This window comes from Semicossyphus pulcher, unplaced genomic scaffold (genome assembly GCF_022749685.1).
Source record: "Semicossyphus pulcher isolate SPU_LCO1_2020_fin unplaced genomic scaffold, fSemPul1.0.p SCAF_13, whole genome shotgun sequence".
NCBI classification, from domain to species: Eukaryota; Metazoa; Chordata; class Actinopteri; order Labriformes; family Labridae; genus Semicossyphus; species Semicossyphus pulcher.
Window position 1 is genome coordinate 14,889,316 of NW_027211637.1, and position 20,299 is coordinate 14,909,614.

The 20,299-nt window shown below is 41.9% G+C and overlaps 2 protein-coding genes across 2 annotated transcripts; both read left to right on the forward strand.

The window, feature by feature from the left end:
* The first annotated feature begins 1,535 nt into the window (after positions 1–1,535).
* Positions 1,536–6,315, forward strand: LOC138589359 (glycine N-acyltransferase-like protein 2). The gene is made up of 5 exons (XM_069659622.1): positions 1,536–1,559; positions 2,506–2,613; positions 2,690–2,822; positions 5,743–5,809; positions 5,901–6,315. Exons 1-5 carry the CDS (start codon positions 1,536–1,538, stop codon positions 6,313–6,315), a joined length of 747 nt encoding a protein of 248 aa, XP_069515723.1.
* A 4,341-nt stretch (positions 6,316–10,656) lies between these two features.
* spsb1 (splA/ryanodine receptor domain and SOCS box containing 1) lies at positions 10,657–19,313 on the forward strand. Its single transcript, XM_069660234.1, has 3 exons — positions 10,657–10,795; positions 15,200–16,089; positions 17,681–19,313. Exons 2-3 carry the CDS (start codon positions 15,396–15,398, stop codon positions 17,806–17,808), a joined length of 822 nt encoding a protein of 273 aa, XP_069516335.1. The 5' UTR covers positions 10,657–10,795; positions 15,200–15,395; the 3' UTR covers positions 17,809–19,313.
* The last annotated feature ends 986 nt before the right edge of the window (positions 19,314–20,299 follow it).

Consider the following 20,299-nt stretch of genomic DNA (forward strand, 5'->3'; position numbering starts at 1 on the left):
TTGCATTGATAATGGTCGCTCCATTAAGAATTCTGTTCGGTTTAGGCATCTGCGTCTTGGTCGAGCTCTGCAGCAGTGCAGCGGTCTCTGCTCCTCACTGCAGGAGTGCAGCTTTTTTTCCCCTTTTTTTTTTTGCATGACTTTGTTCCGCCTGGGCCCTCAGGTGAACTCTGTGATCTCTCCTCCTCTGGTGAAAAATTAGAAACTGAATGCGTCTAATATTAACCTTGAACCCTGCAGGTCATAGTCTTTGCTCACCTGTTTTAAGCACATTAGTTTATCCTGTATATTCGTCAAGGCTTTTTCCCTGATTAGCTTGTTTCTCTAATCAGATACACCACAGCTGGGTCAGACTGCTGAATCAGCTAAACTCACATAATTGAGCATCCCTCACTATTGGGGGATACATAAAGCTGTCCGTCATAGCCATCAGCTGAGAGCGAAGCATCATCCCCTGCATGTGCGATCTGCATGCAGTGCTGCAACTGCATCAGTCTGCAGAATCTCGCAGCATCTGTCCTCTCCTCTGTACTCTGTGACACCGGGGGAAAATGCTCCCGCCAGCATATCCCTCACATAGCCCACGCTGTTCTCCGTAATGGCATCCCCTGTGATGAATAAGCCATGAGGAGGGGCCCTTTTACACGTCCTATTAGATTACCTCCCTATGCTTTACCTGGCTACTGTCACCTCATCGCCTCTGGCTTTCCACTCTTCTTAATATTCCCTCTTGTTATCCCAGCCAAGGGCAGAATGTGCAAATGTGTGTTAAGGCTCATAGATCATATGAGCGTGGAGATTCATAGTTGACTCTTCTGTGCAGTTCATTGAACGAGTACATACACGGCACTCGCTCATGTTTATGATCCGCATTAAGGTCTGCGAAAACGGCCTGACTGTTTGCAGTTTTGCAGTTGATAGGAAATGCTTACCACAAATGGTGAGTGTGTTTTTGTGCCTGGAATCATCGCGTTATGTGTTATCAGACACACGCTGTGACATAATTAATGCTCATCAGAGGGAAAAAAGGGAATCTGTCAGGTATGGACAATCTTAACACACGCAGATAATGGAGTCGAGTCCAAACATCGGCTGGTGAGTTTGTGTGTGTCTGTTTTTTGCCATTCACAGCCCATTCCTCGGCTCCATTGATCTGTCCGGAAAAGATAATAGACACATTGATTTACAAGCTCAGCAGCTTGCCTGGTTTACACATCACCTCAGACTAATTCTCAATAGTCCTCAGTCAAGGAAGAGAATTGCTTGGATTGACGACTGACTCCCAGAGTCTCTGAAGCTGTTTGTGTGCGCAGCAAAGCAGAATTTATTTGTAAAAAACTGACAAGATCTAAAAGAAAAGGATTTCAGCAGGAATAAGTGCTTTTAAGGGAAATTCTCAGGGGAAATCTGACATTTCCAATGAAAAAAATAGAGCCAGAGAGGAGGTAATAGAGGCTAGCTGGCAATAAATTAACTTCACAAAAATTCACCCTCTCTGCTCGCTCAGTTAATCTGGAATAGAGGGAGTTTGACTGATGGATCTGATTCTGTGGAAGAGGGTGAGAGGTGTGTTTCACTGCGCCAGTGCTTCTTTGTTGACCTCATTTTGTGAAGCTGAGCAGATTCCTCCTCCAAAAGGAAAAAGAACCACAAAAGAGGCGGAATCTGTTTGAACAGAAAGGACTGTAAGCAGACAGGAGTACAAACATTTACGGAAGAATTACTGTTTATTTCAGTCTCTCATTTGATAAAAGAACCACTTACCGCGTTATTTAGCGTTTAATTAAAGAAAGAGGTTTCTCCCTCAGTATGAGAGAGACAGTAGTAAAAAGGTGGATTGCCATAATGGTTAGTGGCTGTACTTCTGACAGTCAGTGTCAGCAGCAGCTGGTTTGTCTCTACTGTGGTGAGAAAAACACACTTAGCTGAGGCAGACTGGAGCTGGGAAAACCGTGATTAGGCCTTAACTAAACATTAAAAAACAGAGTTTTAAATAAAGTTTACTCTTCAGCATACTGTGCATTAAAGATGGCGGCAGTAATGTTTACACTGTGAGCAGTGTTTCTCTGTTCAGACTTTGGACTTTGTGTCCATCTTATCTGTGGCATTGGCAGTAAACTATAAACCAGATACATTACACTTGTCTCATGGCTAATTTGCACTCCTTTACGCTGAGCAAACCCAAGGCAGTGGCTGGAAGAAAACAAAATGATCATCTTAAAAGGCCTCAAGGACCTCACTTTGATGAAAACCATCCTTCAGAAGGAGCTGCCACAATCAATCACTGTAATGCTGCTCTGATTTTCTAAGCATTAATCTTTGTGTGATAGCAATACAGAGAACAACTTAAGGTTTAAAAGGAAATGTGAATATGAAACTTCATTCTATTGAATTCTATTGACTATAGTCTCCAGTGTTGTTTGTATGTCATTTCCATCGACAGAGATGACTAGCAGCTTGTTATTTTGGTCTTTCTTCCCTGTTGCATTGTGCTGTGCGCTCCAGGTTCTTGGAGGAGTGTTCCATATCCTCAACAACAACCCATGTCATCTAGAGATGTGTGTTGACTCCTGGCCTACATTCTCTGCTGCCATTTGTTACCGTCAAAAACAGGTATAGCACACAGGGACAAAGATAACTTATAGGCTCCTCCAGAGTGGCCTGCTGATGTCTGTATCGGCCTGTGAAGTGTTTCAGCAGCAGCAGCAGCTCCGGGTTGATGCCTGACATCTGCACCGTCTTCACCAAGAACCAGACGACTCTGAGAAGTCTGCTGCTTAATGAGAGAGTCGTACGCTGGAGGGACGGACTCATATTCAGAGGTAGTGTTAAAGAATGAGGGAGTAACAGATATGAAGTATGTAATGTGATCTGAAACACAGGTCAGGTAGGCCATTTATTTTGGATGCACTTGTTTGTTATATTTGTTGAAATGTATGTTCTGACAGCAATCAATGAATTAATTCTCTGTAAGAAGAGAGAGAGGATCTGTTGTCTGGCTGCGGCGTAACTGTAATAAGTCCCTGCATTCAATTCATGAGGACCTAATGAAACGACTAGATGCCTTACCTGCCTTTCTACCTACGACCTGATTACCTCTCCCACTCTCCCTTTGCACTTATTGCACAGGAGCCGAGTCAAAGCACTGCACTCCTCTTCCCAGCCCTCTCTCGTGGACTCGTCCTGCACCATTAGAGAGGCAGAGCACACTCGTGTGTTTTGGGGGAGAAGCTTTGACTTTTCCCGGTTTGACACTTTTAAAATCTAGCTCACTCTTGCTGTTTTTTCCTCAGAATGCACCGTGTAGAATAATTATTCATTAATGTACGACCTATATAGTCTTCTTAAGGAATAATTATTCCTTTAAGTAAATTGTAACTGAGGTACGCTGCAGGTATATAACCTCCCTCATTCTCTGATGAGATGAGCTAAGAACATTAAAGATAAGGCCGGCTGTATTCTTATATTTATGTTAATGTCAATAAATCCCATTGACAGATGGAAACTAATCATTCATTAATCACAAGTCTGTTTCCCAGTACATCAGCCTCTGTGTGCTTCAGCCCTGAAACCTTAAGTCACTAGTGAAGACATTATTCTTTAAAGCTTCTGTGAGGAACCTACGGTTTGTGTTGATTTTGCCGACCTCTGTGGACAAAGCCGTACCTCTTATCACTTTGCTGATTTTGTCCTGCACATGCTTAAAGGAGCAACTTGCCCCTGGGAAAAGCCACCGTCAGTCAAAGCTGGTGTTCTCTGTAATCGATAGAAGCAATAATATTTGAAATTGGCGCCATAGCTGTGGAGAAAGTTGTACAAACAGCTTGTAGTTTTGCCCATTCTACATTCCTACAACACCCAGCGTGCATTGCGCCCCTCCCTCTGAAAGGAACGGCCCAGCGAGAGGCACTGGAGCGAAATACTACCGTTTTCCAGTTAAGGATATTGATCGCTGCAGGCAACGGCTCAGAGCAGTACAGAATCTGAACTACGACATGAAAATGCTGGTGAATCATCTAAAAAATCTTCGGGTCTGCAGTCTACATTTCAAACCTGACGATCTTGAACGAGACATGACATCAGGGGCAGGCGTCCTAGATTGAGAAAGTGTAGTTTAGCAAGCTCCCTGGCCTCCGCCAGATGACGTGTTTTATGTAGGCTAGCGGAGGTTTTTCAGGGCCCATTGGAGAAGCGGATAGTGTCCTCCAAAGACACAGAGCAAACTGCATTTTTTTATAGCATAATGGCTTCCCATAATAGCACGATAGGACTGAGATAGAACTGGCCCTTTAAGTGGTGGTTTTTAAAAAAAAATCTCATCCTGCTTTCTTTAACAGTCATATGTCTCACTTTAAATTTTTGCCCTGGAAAATGTAAACAAAGGCAGTGTGCTTAATCGCTTCGTCTGACACCTACCCCCCACCAGTGGTTTAAGAATAACTATAAAGAAATAATATATCTTGATGATGGTCTGGTTTGCTTTTGTAGGTCATAGAGAGTAATCAGAATTCATTTTATTCTGTTTCATGTCCAGCGAAAAATTCCTCACAGGAGCTTTAAAGCTTGTTATTTTTCTAAAATAGCTGGGCATTGTAGTTTTTAGCAAATGTTCTCAACAAGAGGACACTATTTTCACCAGCGGATTAATACACATTTGGTGTGCTCGTGAGTTTTTGCAGCAGCAGGACAGCCTGCAAGGGAACAAAACAAACTACACTCACTGTTGAAGAAAGAGGTCATTCAGTGCACTAGTGTGGCTCATTGAATTTTTTAAAATAGTGTTCATGATGAGTTCATTGTTTTTTTTCTCCCTTGGAATTTGTTTACAATACTGAACGTAGTATTTCACCAACCGTAAATGTGGAACAAAAGCAAATACCGGATACCCACTATGGTGAAGTAGTAAACTTCATCACTGAGTGTACTCGCGACGAGCACAGCATGTGGTTATAATGCTTTTATAAGTTTAGGTCATATCCTTTTTACCCATTTCAAACCACACTGGAGTATTCGACAGTGAAATGTGGAACATTCAGATATGTTATGCTGTTTAGCCTTGCATTTTCAATCAAGCTTGCAAATTTTAATGTGTTGGCAATTATTAAAACCTACAACATGATAATACAACCAACTGACTGTTCATAAATATCTCCCTTAAAATACGACGTATATTGTAATGTTGTGCAATACAGTATTTTAACACTTTTGATATCAGAGCAAATTCAGCCTTTTTTTAAGGAGTTATAAAAAGTTGTATTTTTCACTGGTCTGGTTCTGTCACATGTAATTTCATCTTACGTGCTTGAAATATTTGCGCAGAAACTGACCGTATTAAGCGAAAGGCCGTCAGCCATGATGTGATTGATGAACACAAAATACAGTGTCTTTTTCACTGTCATGTGTCAAATTTGGTGCCCTTTTATAGTACTCAGTGTTTTGTGCCAGTAAACTGCCTGACCTCATGCTACTTCACATTGAAATGATTCCAATTAGTTTGAGGCAGTGTTGTGTACAGATTTAATATTTTGGAAAATTTAGAGGTCTGATATCAGATTGGTTTTCTGTGTTATTTGTAGATACCCAGAGTTGAGGTGTGAAACAGTGTTTGGAAAGAAAAATCTGGATTAGTGCATAGCCATAACAAATAAGGCGATTAAAAACAAACTGTCACTTTGCTTGTGTTTGTGAAAGGTATACCAAGCTCCCATTGTCATCTCATCAAAGAACTGGCCTCTCTTCAAGGGTTGGATATCACGGAATATGGAGGTTATAACACCTTCATACACCACAGCCTGGGGAGTATGGACAGGTAAGAGTGAGTTTCTGAAATATATTTGTGATCTCAGTTTATTTATTACAACTCCTTTATCCATGTATCCACTTTTTTCTCTGTGGCGCAGGAAGGCGTTACTGCTGCTAGTTTCCTTTCTGCACGAGTCCCACGCTGAGCTGGTGGACGCACACTTGCCTTATGGAGGCAGCCGGGAGAGTCTCAACCACGTGAGAGCCTGTATCCGCCATCTGCCAAACCACTGTGTGACGGATGAGGAGGGCCGGCCCGTGTCCTGGATGCTGTCCGACGAGCTGTGTGAGCTCAGGATGGCCTACACTCTACCGGAGTACAGACGGGCCGGCCACCTCCTGGCTCTGTCTGAGGCTATGATCCGCAGGATGAGCTCCGTGCGGCTGCCCATCTACTGCCACGTCAACCGGCAGAACCAGGCCACCCTCAACGCTGTGACCTCACTTGGCTTTTCCGCTTGTCCCGGTATGGAGAACATCTCAGTGCTGCTCATATGCAAGGACAAAGTCTGACGTAATCAAACTCATGACTATAAAATCTAGTGAATGAGTGAAAGCCTGCTGGAAAAGTGATGTTTTATTGTGAAAGAGGAAAATGTAACAATCACTCTCCTTGTTCTGTCATTCCTGTTTCACTAAACGACTCAGAGATGCTGTGCCGTAGATGGTTTAGTCTGTCTCTAACAGCAAACTGCAAGTAGCACAAACTCAAAAATAACATTTGTGTGGCCTTAGGGTGGATTTGATGGATATGCCAGCCATGCTGCTCCTTTTTACTCACTAAAAAGGTGTAGAAATGTCTCTCAATATGGAACAATTCTCTAAGAAAGAGGCAAATCTATCTAAAGTTTGACCCACTGGCGTGTGCTGCTCCGCTTTTCTTGTAGAAAAGACTTCTTAATCTGCAGATCACCAAAGGAGGCTCTGCTCCACCTGGGACCCCTCCCTGGAGGTGTGCTGTTCCACTGCTGATTGCCTCTCTGTATTTTAGCAGCAATGCACCATTCAAGTCTGCAGGCAACTTGACAAATGAGCAGGGATCTGAGCGGAGGGGATACTCGTACTGCACCACACATCCTGTCCCATCCACATCCCCCCTGTCCCGCAGTGGTGCACCTCTCTCCACTGACGCCCTTTCCCTTCTCTAAATCAGCCAGCGCTCTTCTCAAAGTCACACAAGTACGGCACACACTAAATGCATGTTTGCTGACGCATGTGCGTAAAAACATTCAGTCTGATCAAGCCTGTGCATTTGTTGTGCTGCGTCTTTATTAATTTAAACTTTGTTGTCATTTAATACCAAGTTGCACCAATTATAATTCTAGCTCCTTTTTATACTTCAGCAAACAATTATGCGATCAACGGAATTGGCAACTATTTTGGTTACCAATCAATTGTTTTAGACACTAATTTTACCTTTTTCCAGCTTCCTCTTTTGGAGGATTTCCTGCTTCCTTTTTTCTTATTATAGTAAAATTAATATCTTTAGTTTTGAATTGTTTAAATGTGTCAGCCTAGTTCTAAGAAACCACAATTACACAATTTTAGACTAATTGTTTTAATGAGAAAGTAATTATCTGATAATGAAAAAAATGGTGAATTCTCAGCCAAATGTGTAAATTTAATGTTCTAATCTTTTAAAGAATATAATATATGAATATTTTTTAAAAGTTTATTATTTTCTTCCTTTCTCTCCAAAATGAGACCATATTTGGTAAACATTTTAATATTACAAAAACCAAGCAGGGAGGCGCACAGTAATTTCAATATGAATTGTTTCGTCACTGCGCCTTTTGAATAACGTACAGCAGAATATAATAAAAAAAGTAATCAGAGAGCTCGTCAGAGGTCAGTACAGATTGGGGGATTTTCCTCACCTCACTGTCCATTCACAGTACGCTCATAACTGGTAAAGATGATTTTGTTCTCTATTCAAAGATTCCTTCTTTACAAAGCCAGACGGTACAGGTCTAGTATTGCATTCAGCCGTCTACTGAAACATGATATATCTTCTCACCTACAGCATGAATCTATTTAAGTGCTCACCCTTCAATACAGTCAAAGAGTAGGACGATTAAAAAAAGGCATTGGGAGGGTTTTATTCAAGCTGCATCGGCTGCAGATCTTTACTCATCTTAAGGAAGCCTTGTGAGTCAGCGAAGGCGCAAAAAACTGAGAACATGAAGTACCTGACAGCTGAGCTGCTTCTGTGGCTTCATCAGTATGTTGCCTGCAACTGCAACCACCACTTGAGGACAGCATCCACCCACTGGTCCTCCTTAGAAACTGCATCCCATAACGAGTGAGGAGCCGAGTGTCTGACGCAGCATGCGATCATTCACCTTGGCTGCGTGTGCTGCTCGGACTTGCTTCGGTGCAGCTGTCCACACATACCCCCGCACCCCACTCCACCCCCCCTATAGAGGCAGTGCACTCTGCCAGCCGTGGAGTGGGACGTACTATCGATCCTGCTGAAATGATGGTTTCTAAAAGGGAGGCAGTAAGCATGTCTGCACTCCCCTCCTCCACTGTGGAGGGGCCCTGAGATATCACCGAGCTCAGCACATTGCACCATCACCGTATGGGAAAATGGGATTTTCACTGCGAGACAAGCTGAGGGGAAGGTAATTCAAGTCGCCAAGCTATGTTCTCCACCGAGGATGTAAAATGAGCCTTTTTACCTTCAGATGCCTCATACAGTGGACAAATAAGGTCATTTTAAATGCCCTATTAATTCATTTCAGTGTCAGAGAAATATGAGAAAATGTGCATGAGGGCTGGAGAGAGGAAGGATGTGAAGAGAAGCAGGATGTTCATTCAGCATTCAATAACTCATATTTGCAGCTCTTAGCACTTGGATGCATTCTTGCCATCATGTGCAACTTCTATTATTCGATTCTACGATGAATTTCTTGTTGTTCTGAATAAGTGATTATTTGACGAAGCAGAGTTTTATGGAGACTAAGTTACTAACCTAAAACGAGGCTCTGGACCCAAAGCAGGAGGTGTGCGTTCAAGAGAAACCACTAGATGGCAACAGAGGCCTAATGTTCCAGGTGAATTTTGGTGCACCTTTATGCTGCGATTCACACAGGGCTGCAGATTTACAGTACAGTCTGAGCAGCATCTATAGCAGTCAGTTTACACTAAAAAACTAAATAGTATTCATAATAAATAAATTACTGGGGTCGATGTCATAGAAAGATATGAATGGACCCTAGTTGTTGAAAGGAGCTCCTGTCACTGAAGATATTTGCCTGAAAGATTAGACATGACTGCATCAGCTGTCCGGCACATGAAGGTCGCGTGCAGGGGGCATCATCCTTGTCGATTCAAATTGCCTGTCAGTCAACATACTAGACATTCCCCAGGGGTCAGTGTTTCAGTCATCGGGGTATGATAGTGACATGCTTAGCAGCAGTGACTGATGTTTAGGATCTCCTCCTTTCTTAACATCGTTTCTCAGCTTTTTTAAACCCTGTCAGTGACGGACTGAGTGGCTTGAAGGTCAAGCTGAACAAAAAAGTGCTCCAGTGTTTCAGCGTGTGAGCAAACATGGGTCAATGGTGCTGTAATGTATTGCTCCTGCTGAACTCGGTCATATGGATGTGTGTGTGTGTGTGTGTGTGTGTGTGTACTTGACAGATTGGAGTGTGAATGATCAATTATGGTCCCTTTCACCAGCACACATCACATGTGTCACTTAGGACAATCCATAATAGCATGATTCTGTCCTTGAATACGTTTAAGGACACACAAGTTCACACCACAACACAAATATCCTATTGTTTTTTGGTAAAGCCATTATTAAGCACTTAGCACTAAATGTAAACATACCAGAGGATAGGCTTCCACGGTCGTTGTACAAGACCAAAGCACCTGGTTATAGTTTCACTCTAAATTGATGTTCAGTTGTTGCCTCAATAGTAAATTACCAAAGAAGTGCATGAACAGTGACAGCTTGATGTCCTACCTTATGTGTTCAGCATGTTAGCCAAGTGTAGTCTGCAGTTTAGATTGCACAGAAAAAGGTTTCTTAGTTGGTAAACTGAAGTTAGTTTTATATTGGGAAAGCCTTTTTTTCTAAACAATAATATTTCAATGTCAGTTTATGTGTTAAGAAGGGGTGTGTGCATCCTATATTTCGTCAAATAGTCAAAGTTAATCTAATAACTTTTTTTTCTGATCAATACATTTGGAAACAAGATATAATATTTCAATACTCAAGCAATATTCAATAGTATATTTTCTTGTAGCTATAACAAGAATCACTTTTCCCTGATGGCCAGCTGTGAAGCAAAAATGTTCTTTTTACACTCTAATTCTTGCATAATATGTATATGCATATACATATTTTTTTTGTAGTTTACACGTTTACGTTATTATGTTTTTTTGTCAACATAAACACTTTCTATAGTCTTAAATTTATTGATATTTATTGTTACTATTATTGTTGTTGTTGTTGTTGTTGTTGTTGTTGTTCTTCTTCTTCTTCTTCTTCTTCTTCTTATTATTATTATTATCACTTAAAAAAGGAAATATACATGTTGAAAAAAATGATCATACATAAGTTAAATCTCCACGGAAAAATCATAAAATGTGGTTATATAAACACACACAAGGAGGAAGAGTTGTGTTAAAGGTATTTATCTTTTGCTATCTAACAATTTTTTCAGGATTGTGCTTCAGTAGCTTTCATGAATATTTAAAAACCTCAAAAACAAAACACAGCATCCGCATAAACTGCTATACCAACATGAAGCCAACTTTGCTCGGTCTGCAGCCCGTCAGTAGGGAGGTCCTAATCTAGCATAGCAGCTGGGAGCATTTTACCACGTGATGCGAGAGATGTTAGAGAGCAGCCATCATCATTTCACCTAATTCATGACCAGCCTGAAATGGTAAATGGTAAGACGACAAGAAAAAGGAAAACTACGATGGAGTAGGGGAAGACTGAAGCCTATCCTGTTTCACTGGCTCTCAAATTAAGAAGGTCTGTTTGCTGTGTGCTTTTCGTGCCCCTCTCCCCCTGTTTTCCGCTCATATGGTGGCTGCCGAAGCGCTTGTTTCGGTTTCTGTGTTCATCCTTACATCACATTTATGTAATTGATATCGAAAACAGCAGCCGTATAGGTTTACCTCTTCCCAAACGCTAAATCAAGACGGGATAATGAGTTGTTTAGTGTTTACCGTCATCCCTCATTAACATTAGCCATGTTTTGTTGCTGTCTATGCTAACACGGTTCACGCTGTTTGTTGTGTAACGAACCTTTTCGAACGCGACCGAGCTTCAGGTAAACAGAAACAATGTTGCAAATCAACGGTTAGTAACGTTCGTTTCAAGCGCTGCTCTTGGCTGTGGTCGCGCGTGGACGTTCGTTGAGTTAGGGGCACACGGCTTCTTGGCCCACGAGAGCTTGTTTAAAGATGAGCTAGCATGACAAGCTATTATAGGTTAACAATCCAGTAGGCCTGCATACAATGATTTGCCAGTTTATCAGGTGTCTTAAATTGTTGCTCTACAATACAGCAGCTATTTCACTTTCATAAAAGTTACAATCAGTTACGTTTTATTTTAAGATGTTCAGAGAGTTGATTATTCAACTTTTCATGGTAATTGTTGCTGCAGTTTGTGTTACTTTTTACTTATGCTGCTTGCATTATACTGAGAGGTGTTTCTGTGTTGTATTATGTCCATCCACCTTGATATAAATGTGGTGTCCTGAGAAGCACCGTCCAAGCAAGTAAGGATAGACAAAATATTAGAAACACATCTCAGTATTGTATAGTACAGTTTAGGGTAATAGTGCAAACTACAAAAATGGCCAGACTTGCACACTGTTCGTTTTAATTTATTTTTTAATAGGATGTAGAACATCAGAGACTTAAATTATATTCTGCAACACTTTTTTACGTAACACATTCATGCTTTGTACCGATACAATGGATGACTTTGTCTTTGGTAAACCTTACTTAGCAGGTCAACAAACAGGCTAGGGTTTAAGTTCAGGTGGGCCCAGTCTAAATTGGTCCTTACAATACAGACAAGTGTTTCCTTGGATCAGCAAATCCAGCTAGCCCTTCCTCATGCATTTTAATAAGTTCCAAACCAACCCAGGGGCCCAGGAACCCCAAACCAGCCCAGGCCAGGATCCCAGCCCAAATATATCCCTCCACAAGCCGCCTTTTCTACTACTAATGGGCATGTTTGTTTTGAAGTCCAAGGTAAATGTGGAGAGACCTTTTATTGTTCGGTTAGTTTTGATTTACTTGTGTGCGTTGTAAGGTGGCCCTTTGCCATGGCGAGGGGGAATAGTAAACTCTTGGCTCTAAAAGTGTGCAAATGAACATGTTTCACTCTCTCTGAATGCTGGACAGGCATTGAAAAAGAGATTGTTTACATTCAGATGCTGGCCACCCGCTGCTTGCTTTTTCTTCCCCCCTGTTTTCCGATCACTGAGGAGACATGACCCATTTAAATGGTTGTTTACTTGCATTAGAAGAAGAGCCAAAGCACTTCTCAATGAACTCTTGTCTACAATTCAATTAGAGTGGCCTTCCCAGCAGCACAGTTTTCCACATTACACAATGCTCTCTTTAGCCTAGCTGCAACACAGGCAGAAGTACGAAGAGCAGAAAGCAGCAGTAGTCGGTCACACCTGCACCTACAAAAGTCACATTATATATTTGGGATATTGTTCCTAACATTGACTGACAGGTATCTGACCAAATATGGATTATTATATAATAAAAAATACCAGATTTTTGCATTGAAGCTGCTGGCATTCAGTTTGAAATGAAACACAGAAAGAAAAATGAGCCTAAGGCGCTGATATATTTAGGCTTAAGGTTCCCTATCATAGCTGCTCATTGTAATGGAGTAAGCGAGGTGAAGGAAAGCAGGTATTCATCAGGCTTTTTTCTGCGTTCCTGAAACCGGTTCTGCCTCAAAGGAGCTGTGGTCCAGCAGTGTCTCCCTCAAACACGACAGAAGGTTTTTTATTTCTTTAAGCCAGACGTTTTATTACTGCTTTCCTGTTGCCCTCTGACTAGACAGGCATATAATAAGAAATGGCTGGAGTGTTTCCCCTCGTTTTTTTTCCTCCTATTTTTGGAGATTGTGGGAAAAGTAGCTGAATAATGTGTCAACCCAATGAGGGCCTGGGATGCACTTTATTTTTCCTGCTTAGCACTGCTTTTACATTCATTGGCTTTTGAGAAACCAGCGCTATAGATGACATTCATACCATATTACCAAATCACATGTTAATTTTATGATATCCTCCCTAAGTGGTTATTCCACCAATCAATGTTATCACTTGACTGAGACAAAGTGTTGTCTTTGTACACACACACAAAATATCAAGATGTCCTCTGTGTCAGTATGACAGAAATTTCTAGAAAATCTGGAGGAAGTTGTGTAAACTTGAGGTCAACTACTCAAATAATGTTTAAATGTGTTTTTTATGTTTGTGTGCCTGAGTCGTAGATGAGTCACCAAGCTAAACAAGCAGATAGAAACATGGGTGGTAACCTGTTCTACATGTCTAAACATTAATAGGAAGTGATGATGTGTACAGTAGGCCCAAGGTAGCACTTTGCCCTTCTCACAGACATTGTATTATTATTAAAGGAGCCAGATTTTCTTTAACTTTTATATTATTGTTACGATGAATCTCAGTGTATCACCGACATGTTTTAAGGTCTCTTTTGGGTCTCCAGATTTTGACTTCAGATGCCACATTGGTCATAACTATTTTAACAATGTCTTTCGCGGCAACTGTGCAATTGTATTTGTGTAAATTTAAATTGTGCCGGCTAATTAAGGCTAAACACAGTCTATAAGGAGGGGGCATTTTTGGCTGACTGCCGGGGTCAGCCCCACACATGGGTCTGTACGTAACTGATCGACTGACTGAGTGACTGACTGTACTTTCACAACCGTAGAGAGAAAGTGAGAGTTCATCAATGGCAGACCATGGAGCATATTGGACCTCCACTGACACGGCTCTCTGTCTATACGGCTCTTGATACTTTTTTTGGGGAGTAGGCGGGGCTGCTTTGCCGCTGTCCTCACCTTTGTCCGCAGCACGCACCTACTTTCAAACACGTCGTCATCGGCCTCATGAGGACAGTCCTTGTAACACATTGCCCACAAAAGTGCACATTGACCTGATGCGGTCAGCCACATACTAGGTTTTGACCTAGTCTTGTTGTCTTTCTTTTTCTATACCGTAAGTGAAAATATCCAAAGACAGAAATTATCCAAACATAATGCTGTACAGCACAATTTAAGAACTTTATGTCAAAATATTTCAGCTGTTGGATAATAAATGTCATATTTCCTCGTATAAGACGAGCTTTAAGGAGCATGTGTGCTCTGCTTTTTTAATTTTTAATTACATTTTAGCAGCCATTTTTTTGATGGTGCGTGCGGTATTTGTTAGGCCTATGACTGAGGTAATATGTAATTTTATGTTGTGATATTGTTATGTTATAAATAGTCAGGGAACTGTTTACGGACAAATGACCAGAAAAGAATATCTGTATTTGTCTTGTTTGCAACATTGCCCTCAGTTACAGTACAATCAGTAACGCATAAGAGATAGCAGCCTGGTAATAAACAACATGGCAGCATCTCTTATCACTTATCCTGTCTCATGTATATACTGTAAAATGTACCAACTGGAGTAAGCCGTGTGTTAAAGTGAGTCTAGCGCTGATTATTTTCAAGTATCAGAAACTTGTTGGTCTTGTCTGTCTTGGTCGGCTCGACGTTATTGTGAACTGGTTTGAAGGGAAATTAGTTCACACAGTCGATGAGTCCGACAGCTCCAGACTTTATATGAACTTCAGCTGGTTGTGGGCAAATATGTCACCGTGATAGTGATGTATTAACCATCTTTACTGAGGCTTGTGGAAAGAAGGCCTTGGTCAGCAGGCACATTTTTTTCTGCTGTCGCTTAATGATAATGTTATCAGTGTTTTTCAGTATTTAGGTTTACAACTCAGATTTCTCAGGTCATGGGACTCTGCCTTCTTTATGTTTCAGACGCTTAGCATCACATGAGAACAAAGCCACTTTTGAGGCCGCTAAACAGCCCTGCGGTTTATATTAGTTGTTGTCCACAGACTACAAAATGGATTAAAACATTAAGTGCATTTTCCATTAAATATTCTCTCGCATAGAAATGGTTTTTAAAAAAGCAGTTTGAAATGTTATTACAGAAGGGTACCATCAAAGGGCATGGTGCAGGCAGATTGATAATGTGTCTTCTGTGTAGCTTGCTGCTGTGTTTTTTGGATCTGTTGCTAACATTTCTGCAAGATGGCTCATGAAATGAGTCAGTAATTATCGTGTTGTCTCATACGCTCTCATCTTTTCTAATCTCTCCAGGTAGGCTTCAAGCAACACCTGGTCTGACCTTGGCTGTCTGAGTCTAGTAACACAAGAGCACAAACCTGCTGCTTGGATTGAAGGAGCACAGTGGAGGAGAGGGTCTGAGGCTGATTACTCCCCCCGTTAGTCTTTGAGGAGGGGGGAGGAATAGGAGGAGGAGGAGGAAGAAGGAGCTGCTATAACCACCCAGAGCATGGGGCAAAAGGTCCCAGGTGGCATTAAAACCATTGATATGCGGGATCCAGCATTCAGCCCCCTGAAGCTGGAGCTACAGGCCCTGAGTCACACCAAGCCGTCTCGACTGGACCTGCTGCTGGACATGCCGCCGGCCGGCCTGGACATCCAGGTCCAGCACTCGTGGAACAACGACGACCGCTCGCTCAACATCTTCGTCAAGGACGACAACAAGCTGGTGTTTCACAGGCACCCTGTTGCGCAGAGCACAGACGCCATCCGGGGTCGAGTTGGCTATACGAGGGGACTGCATGTGTGGGAGATCAGTTGGGCGATGCGTCAGAGGGGCACGCACGCTGTGGTCGGAGTGGCTACAAGTGACGCCCCGCTACACTCAGTGGGATACACAGCTTTGGTGGGAAGCAACGCAGAGTCCTGGGGCTGGGACCTGTGCAGGAGTAAACTCTACCACGACGGCAAGAATCACCCGGGAAAAAGCTACCCGGCCTTCCTGGAGCCAGACGACACCTTCATTATACCAGACTCCCTCTTAGTGGTGTTGGACATGGATGAGGGGACTCTGGGTTACATAGTGGACGGACATTATTTAGGGGTGGCGTTTAGAGGACTTAAGGGCAGGAAGCTGTACCCGGTGGTGAGCGCCGTGTGGGGACACTGTGAGATACGAATCCGGTACATAAATGGACTTGATCGTAAGTGAAAACTTCACACTTTTCTCATGAGAGATGGTGTTCTCCCATCATTTTGAAAATGTCTTCTTTACAGCTCTTACAAAGTGTTGCATTTATGGACGTAATAAACAAAGGTGTGACGGTGCTGGGTTAGTCAGACTGTCTAAGCAGGGCAGTTTACTGCAGGCATGGTTTCAGCATTACTGTCTCTGACTCACATCAGTCTGGCTGCCTCCCTGGCTATTATGTAAAGCAGTTCATGTTCTCTGTTAACATGACATTTATATTCCTGCCTTGCAGTCCATATAACATTTAAAATGATCTTGGTAAGGAGATGTGACCTGCTCCAGCTTTTGTCATGAACTGTACTTTGCCTTCGTTGTTGACTAGCCTGTGACGCCTCCATTATAGATGGTGGTGTTTATTAGTTTATAATCATCCAGCCGTCCTTTATGTTCATGTACAAAACAACAATCTGCTTGGTTTCCCCCACTGACAAATATAAAATGGTCTGTAATTAGATTAATTCCAATTATTCAATGGCAAAGGGGTCATGAGCTTTAAATGAGGAGACAAAGGTGCTTATCCAAACATGCTGTACTACCCACATGTCCCAAGTGCTCTGTGCTCATTAGATTTTTATGCTCAGCTCAGATTCCTCGACCTAGTTTAGGCCTGTGGAAAATAAGTGCTACAGATGCAGTGATATGCGTCAAAGTCTGATTTGATTTCGTATTCATCTTGTTGTTGGATGAGGAGACAGGGGGGGGAATGTCCCATCTTATGAACTGTTGTTGGAGGCAGTTTGTCTCACAATATGTAGTTAATCTTGGATACTGTATGCCGAGTTGGCACTGCAGTAAAGGACTGGCTGCCAGTAAAAATCATTACCACTCTTTGTGCTTTTTCTGGCTCAGTTTACATCTAAATAAAGAACTAATAGTAAACGGCCATAGAGCTGGATATTGATATTTTGCAGGCCTGTAGGCCATTGGGAATTTTGTAGTCACAAATGTTAGCGCTTTTAACAAATAATAGTTTGGGCAGTGCGTGCTACATTTGCTGCATTTCATTTATAGATGGAGGTTCTCCATATTCCACACTCAGAGCAGGAGTGAGAGATCCACCGCAGCACCCAGATGTGTTAATACGACCACTGGGAGACGTTCAGCCGTTTCATTACCTGTGGATTTCACATTAGTGCAAACCTGCTCCTTGAATATCCTTCTACTGATGGGACCTGCATGCACTGAGGAGTCTTGTATTAGAATTTCATATTTCTTGTTCTACGTCACAACATTTTTGATTATCAAACTGACTGCAGGCAACATAGATGGGTAAAATGTTTGTAAAGTTATGGTGCATTTTTATTAAACACAAAAATGTGTTTGAGGCACACAAAGGCTCTTATTTTGTCCTCTTTGGCAATACAAGATAAAGCTTTTTATTCAGTCCAGTTTCTAATCTCAGAGCAGATCACTCCCCCTCTGGGTTTTATTTAAGCTTGTGTTTCCGTTCCCTTTTAGATTTGACATTTACATCCTCCTGAAATAAGATTCAGCTTATGCTTACAGATAAAACATGCTCTTCCTCCCCTCTTGTCTCCCTCCAGCTGAACCCCTCTCTCTGATGGACCTCTGTCGACGCTCAGTGAGGGTGGCGTTAGGAAGAGACCGTTTGAGTGAAATCCATAGACTGCCTCTGCCTGTCTCACTCAAGAACTACCTACTCTACCAATGACGGCGCTGACGGTCTTTCTCTCTCACAAACACACACACCTGCCCAGCACACCCTCGTCTCTTTCTCTTGTTTCTCTGGGATCCTTCTTGGGTTGAACCCGTTCGGCAACATTGCTCGAGCCTCCAGGACTGACTCAGCCTTCGACAAGTATGCTTCTGTGTCAGCGTTTCTTATCCTGTTTTTATGAATCTTTGCAATTGTACTCTCTAACTTTATTAAATCAGGAATCACTGAGCACTATGCACATGCTGATCCAAACGATGCCCTGACAGTCACCACGTTGGTGCACCTCCTCCAGTGTGTAAGTAAATGTGGCATGTGTGGTCGGCATCTCTGCTGTGAGCTCCAGACTTTATGATTATGAATTTCTGTCTTGTAGACTTTTTTAATTTTAATGTTAGTGGTTAAAATAAAATAAAACTGTGATGGAATCAAACCTTGAATGTTGGTACAGAAGTCCACTACCAGTATCTGACCACAAGGTGGCAGCACAGACACATGTCGACCTGTGCGTCCTCTCAAATTGAGAATTATAACATGAAATTGTTGCTTTTAAAACTTCTGCTTTTTAAATTGATAATAGTTATACAATTGTTATTTAAACATCACAGAAAAGAGATGCCGTCCACTCCACAGTAAGCCTGTAGTGCAGTGGGGAATGAATGCACTGTGAGGCAGCGGGAGAGCTGCTCCGACCACTCGCTGCACTATCAGGTTTCACTGTGACAGAGGAGTGTGCCCTATTGCTGACCACCAAGGCATCGGACAGGAACATCATCAGCAGAAACTTTAACGGAAGGATAATGTCACTGTGATTATTTGTAGCATGCATCTGCAGGAATTTTTTCTCAATACAATCACAAAGTCTTTTTTAAAAAAATCTTCTGTCACTCCTGCTTTCTGTAGTGCAGTACGGTAGTTTTCAAACACATGCTGTCGGGGCCCAAGAGTGCTGTTTTTCCTTTACATTATAATTCAACCAGTTTCTCCATCAGCTGATTTCACTGGTTCGCACATATTCAGCCAGAGAATGGAAACTAACCAATGAAATAGCCACAAAAGTGGTTTACTGGAATGAAAACCTGCTACTCTTGGGTCTCACTGGCACATAGCTGAGAACCATTGATGTAGTGTTTGTGTTTTAAGACATGTAAAAGGGGAAAAACGGGGTACATTATGTTGGTTAATGACGTTTTTTCCTGAATCAGCATACTTCAGATTTAAGGCACCATTACGACATAAAAAGACAATCCACAAAGTGCTGCACAAATGTAATGAAAGAAGTTGAGATTGCCAACGTATTGTCCAATGCCATATCATAGCCCTGTTGACTCTAGTATTTTAAAATGTGCAGACACGGTCCTGACTCAGCACTCGGCTGATGTGGACCCACTGTACCACACCTTTACTTTTCCTTGCTTGCAGCTTCCATTTTATTTGTATTCCTTGTTGTAGATTTGTTTGTAAGTATCTATTAAAGTTTATTTCAAAGTATTTACTTTTCATTGTGCATTGTACAGCAGTCTTCTGTGCAAAGGTCAAAGTACAAGGGATTGAAAAATATTTGTTGCAGTGTTTAGGTGAAATCTTGCGAATGGAGGCTTATTGCGCTATTATGGAGTACAATTAACACCTGAAAATTGCACTACGTAAAGTTCATACAAAACTAAAACTGCACATTAACACGCTCGTGTCTGAAAAAGCACAATCTCTTTTAGACGTGGAAAATGCAACTTTTACATACATAACATAAGTCCCCTTTAGTGTATGTTCCGTACGGCTTCCACTTCAGAAATAAGGAAAAAAATAAAATGTTTACTGCTTTCCTCACAAGGTTTACTCTGAAATATAATGTGACTTTAGTTGGTAAGTGCATTCTGTGCACTCTGAATATGTTATGTTCACCCACAGACAGCTTGTGGGTGTGTACACAAACGGTTTTTCAGTCACACTCATGTTACTTTTGATGCCGCAGTAAACCACAGGTGTAAATATTATTGATGGCTGAATTCCATTTAGCTGCCTCCTTTCAGTGTCCTGGTGTAACATGCTGCCAGACTGATGATGCAATGTACTGAGAGACATAAAATAGACCACAGCCATTGTTTGTTTGTTATTAGAAACGCCTGTGTTTTTCCACACGCCTGCTGTGAAGAGGGCCTATTAGCGCAGGACATGTTGCACTTCAGCAATCAGCTTCAGCAAGTACATGGAGTTTGGTGAGCGCACAATGCCTAATCAAGGGTCTAATCAGCCAAATAATTGAAAACACCTGTATGAATGTGCAGGGCCGTTAATTTCTCGAGGCAAGAGAAGTTTATTTGCACAGTTCCTCTCATTAACAAGGAAAGCCACAGTACCTTACATAAGGCAGAAATACAGGCCAAAAAGATGAGAGAATAAAAGGGTTTAAAAAAAATTCCAGTGAATGACATGAACACGGTACTTTGCTTCAAACATACTTACATAACTTGTGTACTGCTTATGTGTG

Coding starts and splice junctions, on each gene's coding strand:
- LOC138589359 (XM_069659622.1), top strand. CDS start 1,536: ATGGATCTGATTCTGTGGAAGAGG. Junction 2,823..5,742: donor GGACGGACTCATATTCAGAG/GTAGTGTTAAAG, acceptor CCTCTCTTCAAG/GGTTGGATATCACGGAATAT. Junction 5,810..5,900: donor AGCCTGGGGAGTATGGACAG/GTAAGAGTGAGT, acceptor TCTGTGGCGCAG/GAAGGCGTTACTGCTGCTAG.
- spsb1 (XM_069660234.1), top strand. CDS start 15,396: ATGGGGCAAAAGGTCCCAGGTGGCATTAAAACCATTGATATGCGGGAT. Junction 16,090..17,680: donor GTACATAAATGGACTTGATC/GTAAGTGAAAAC, acceptor GTCTCCCTCCAG/CTGAACCCCTCTCTCTGATG.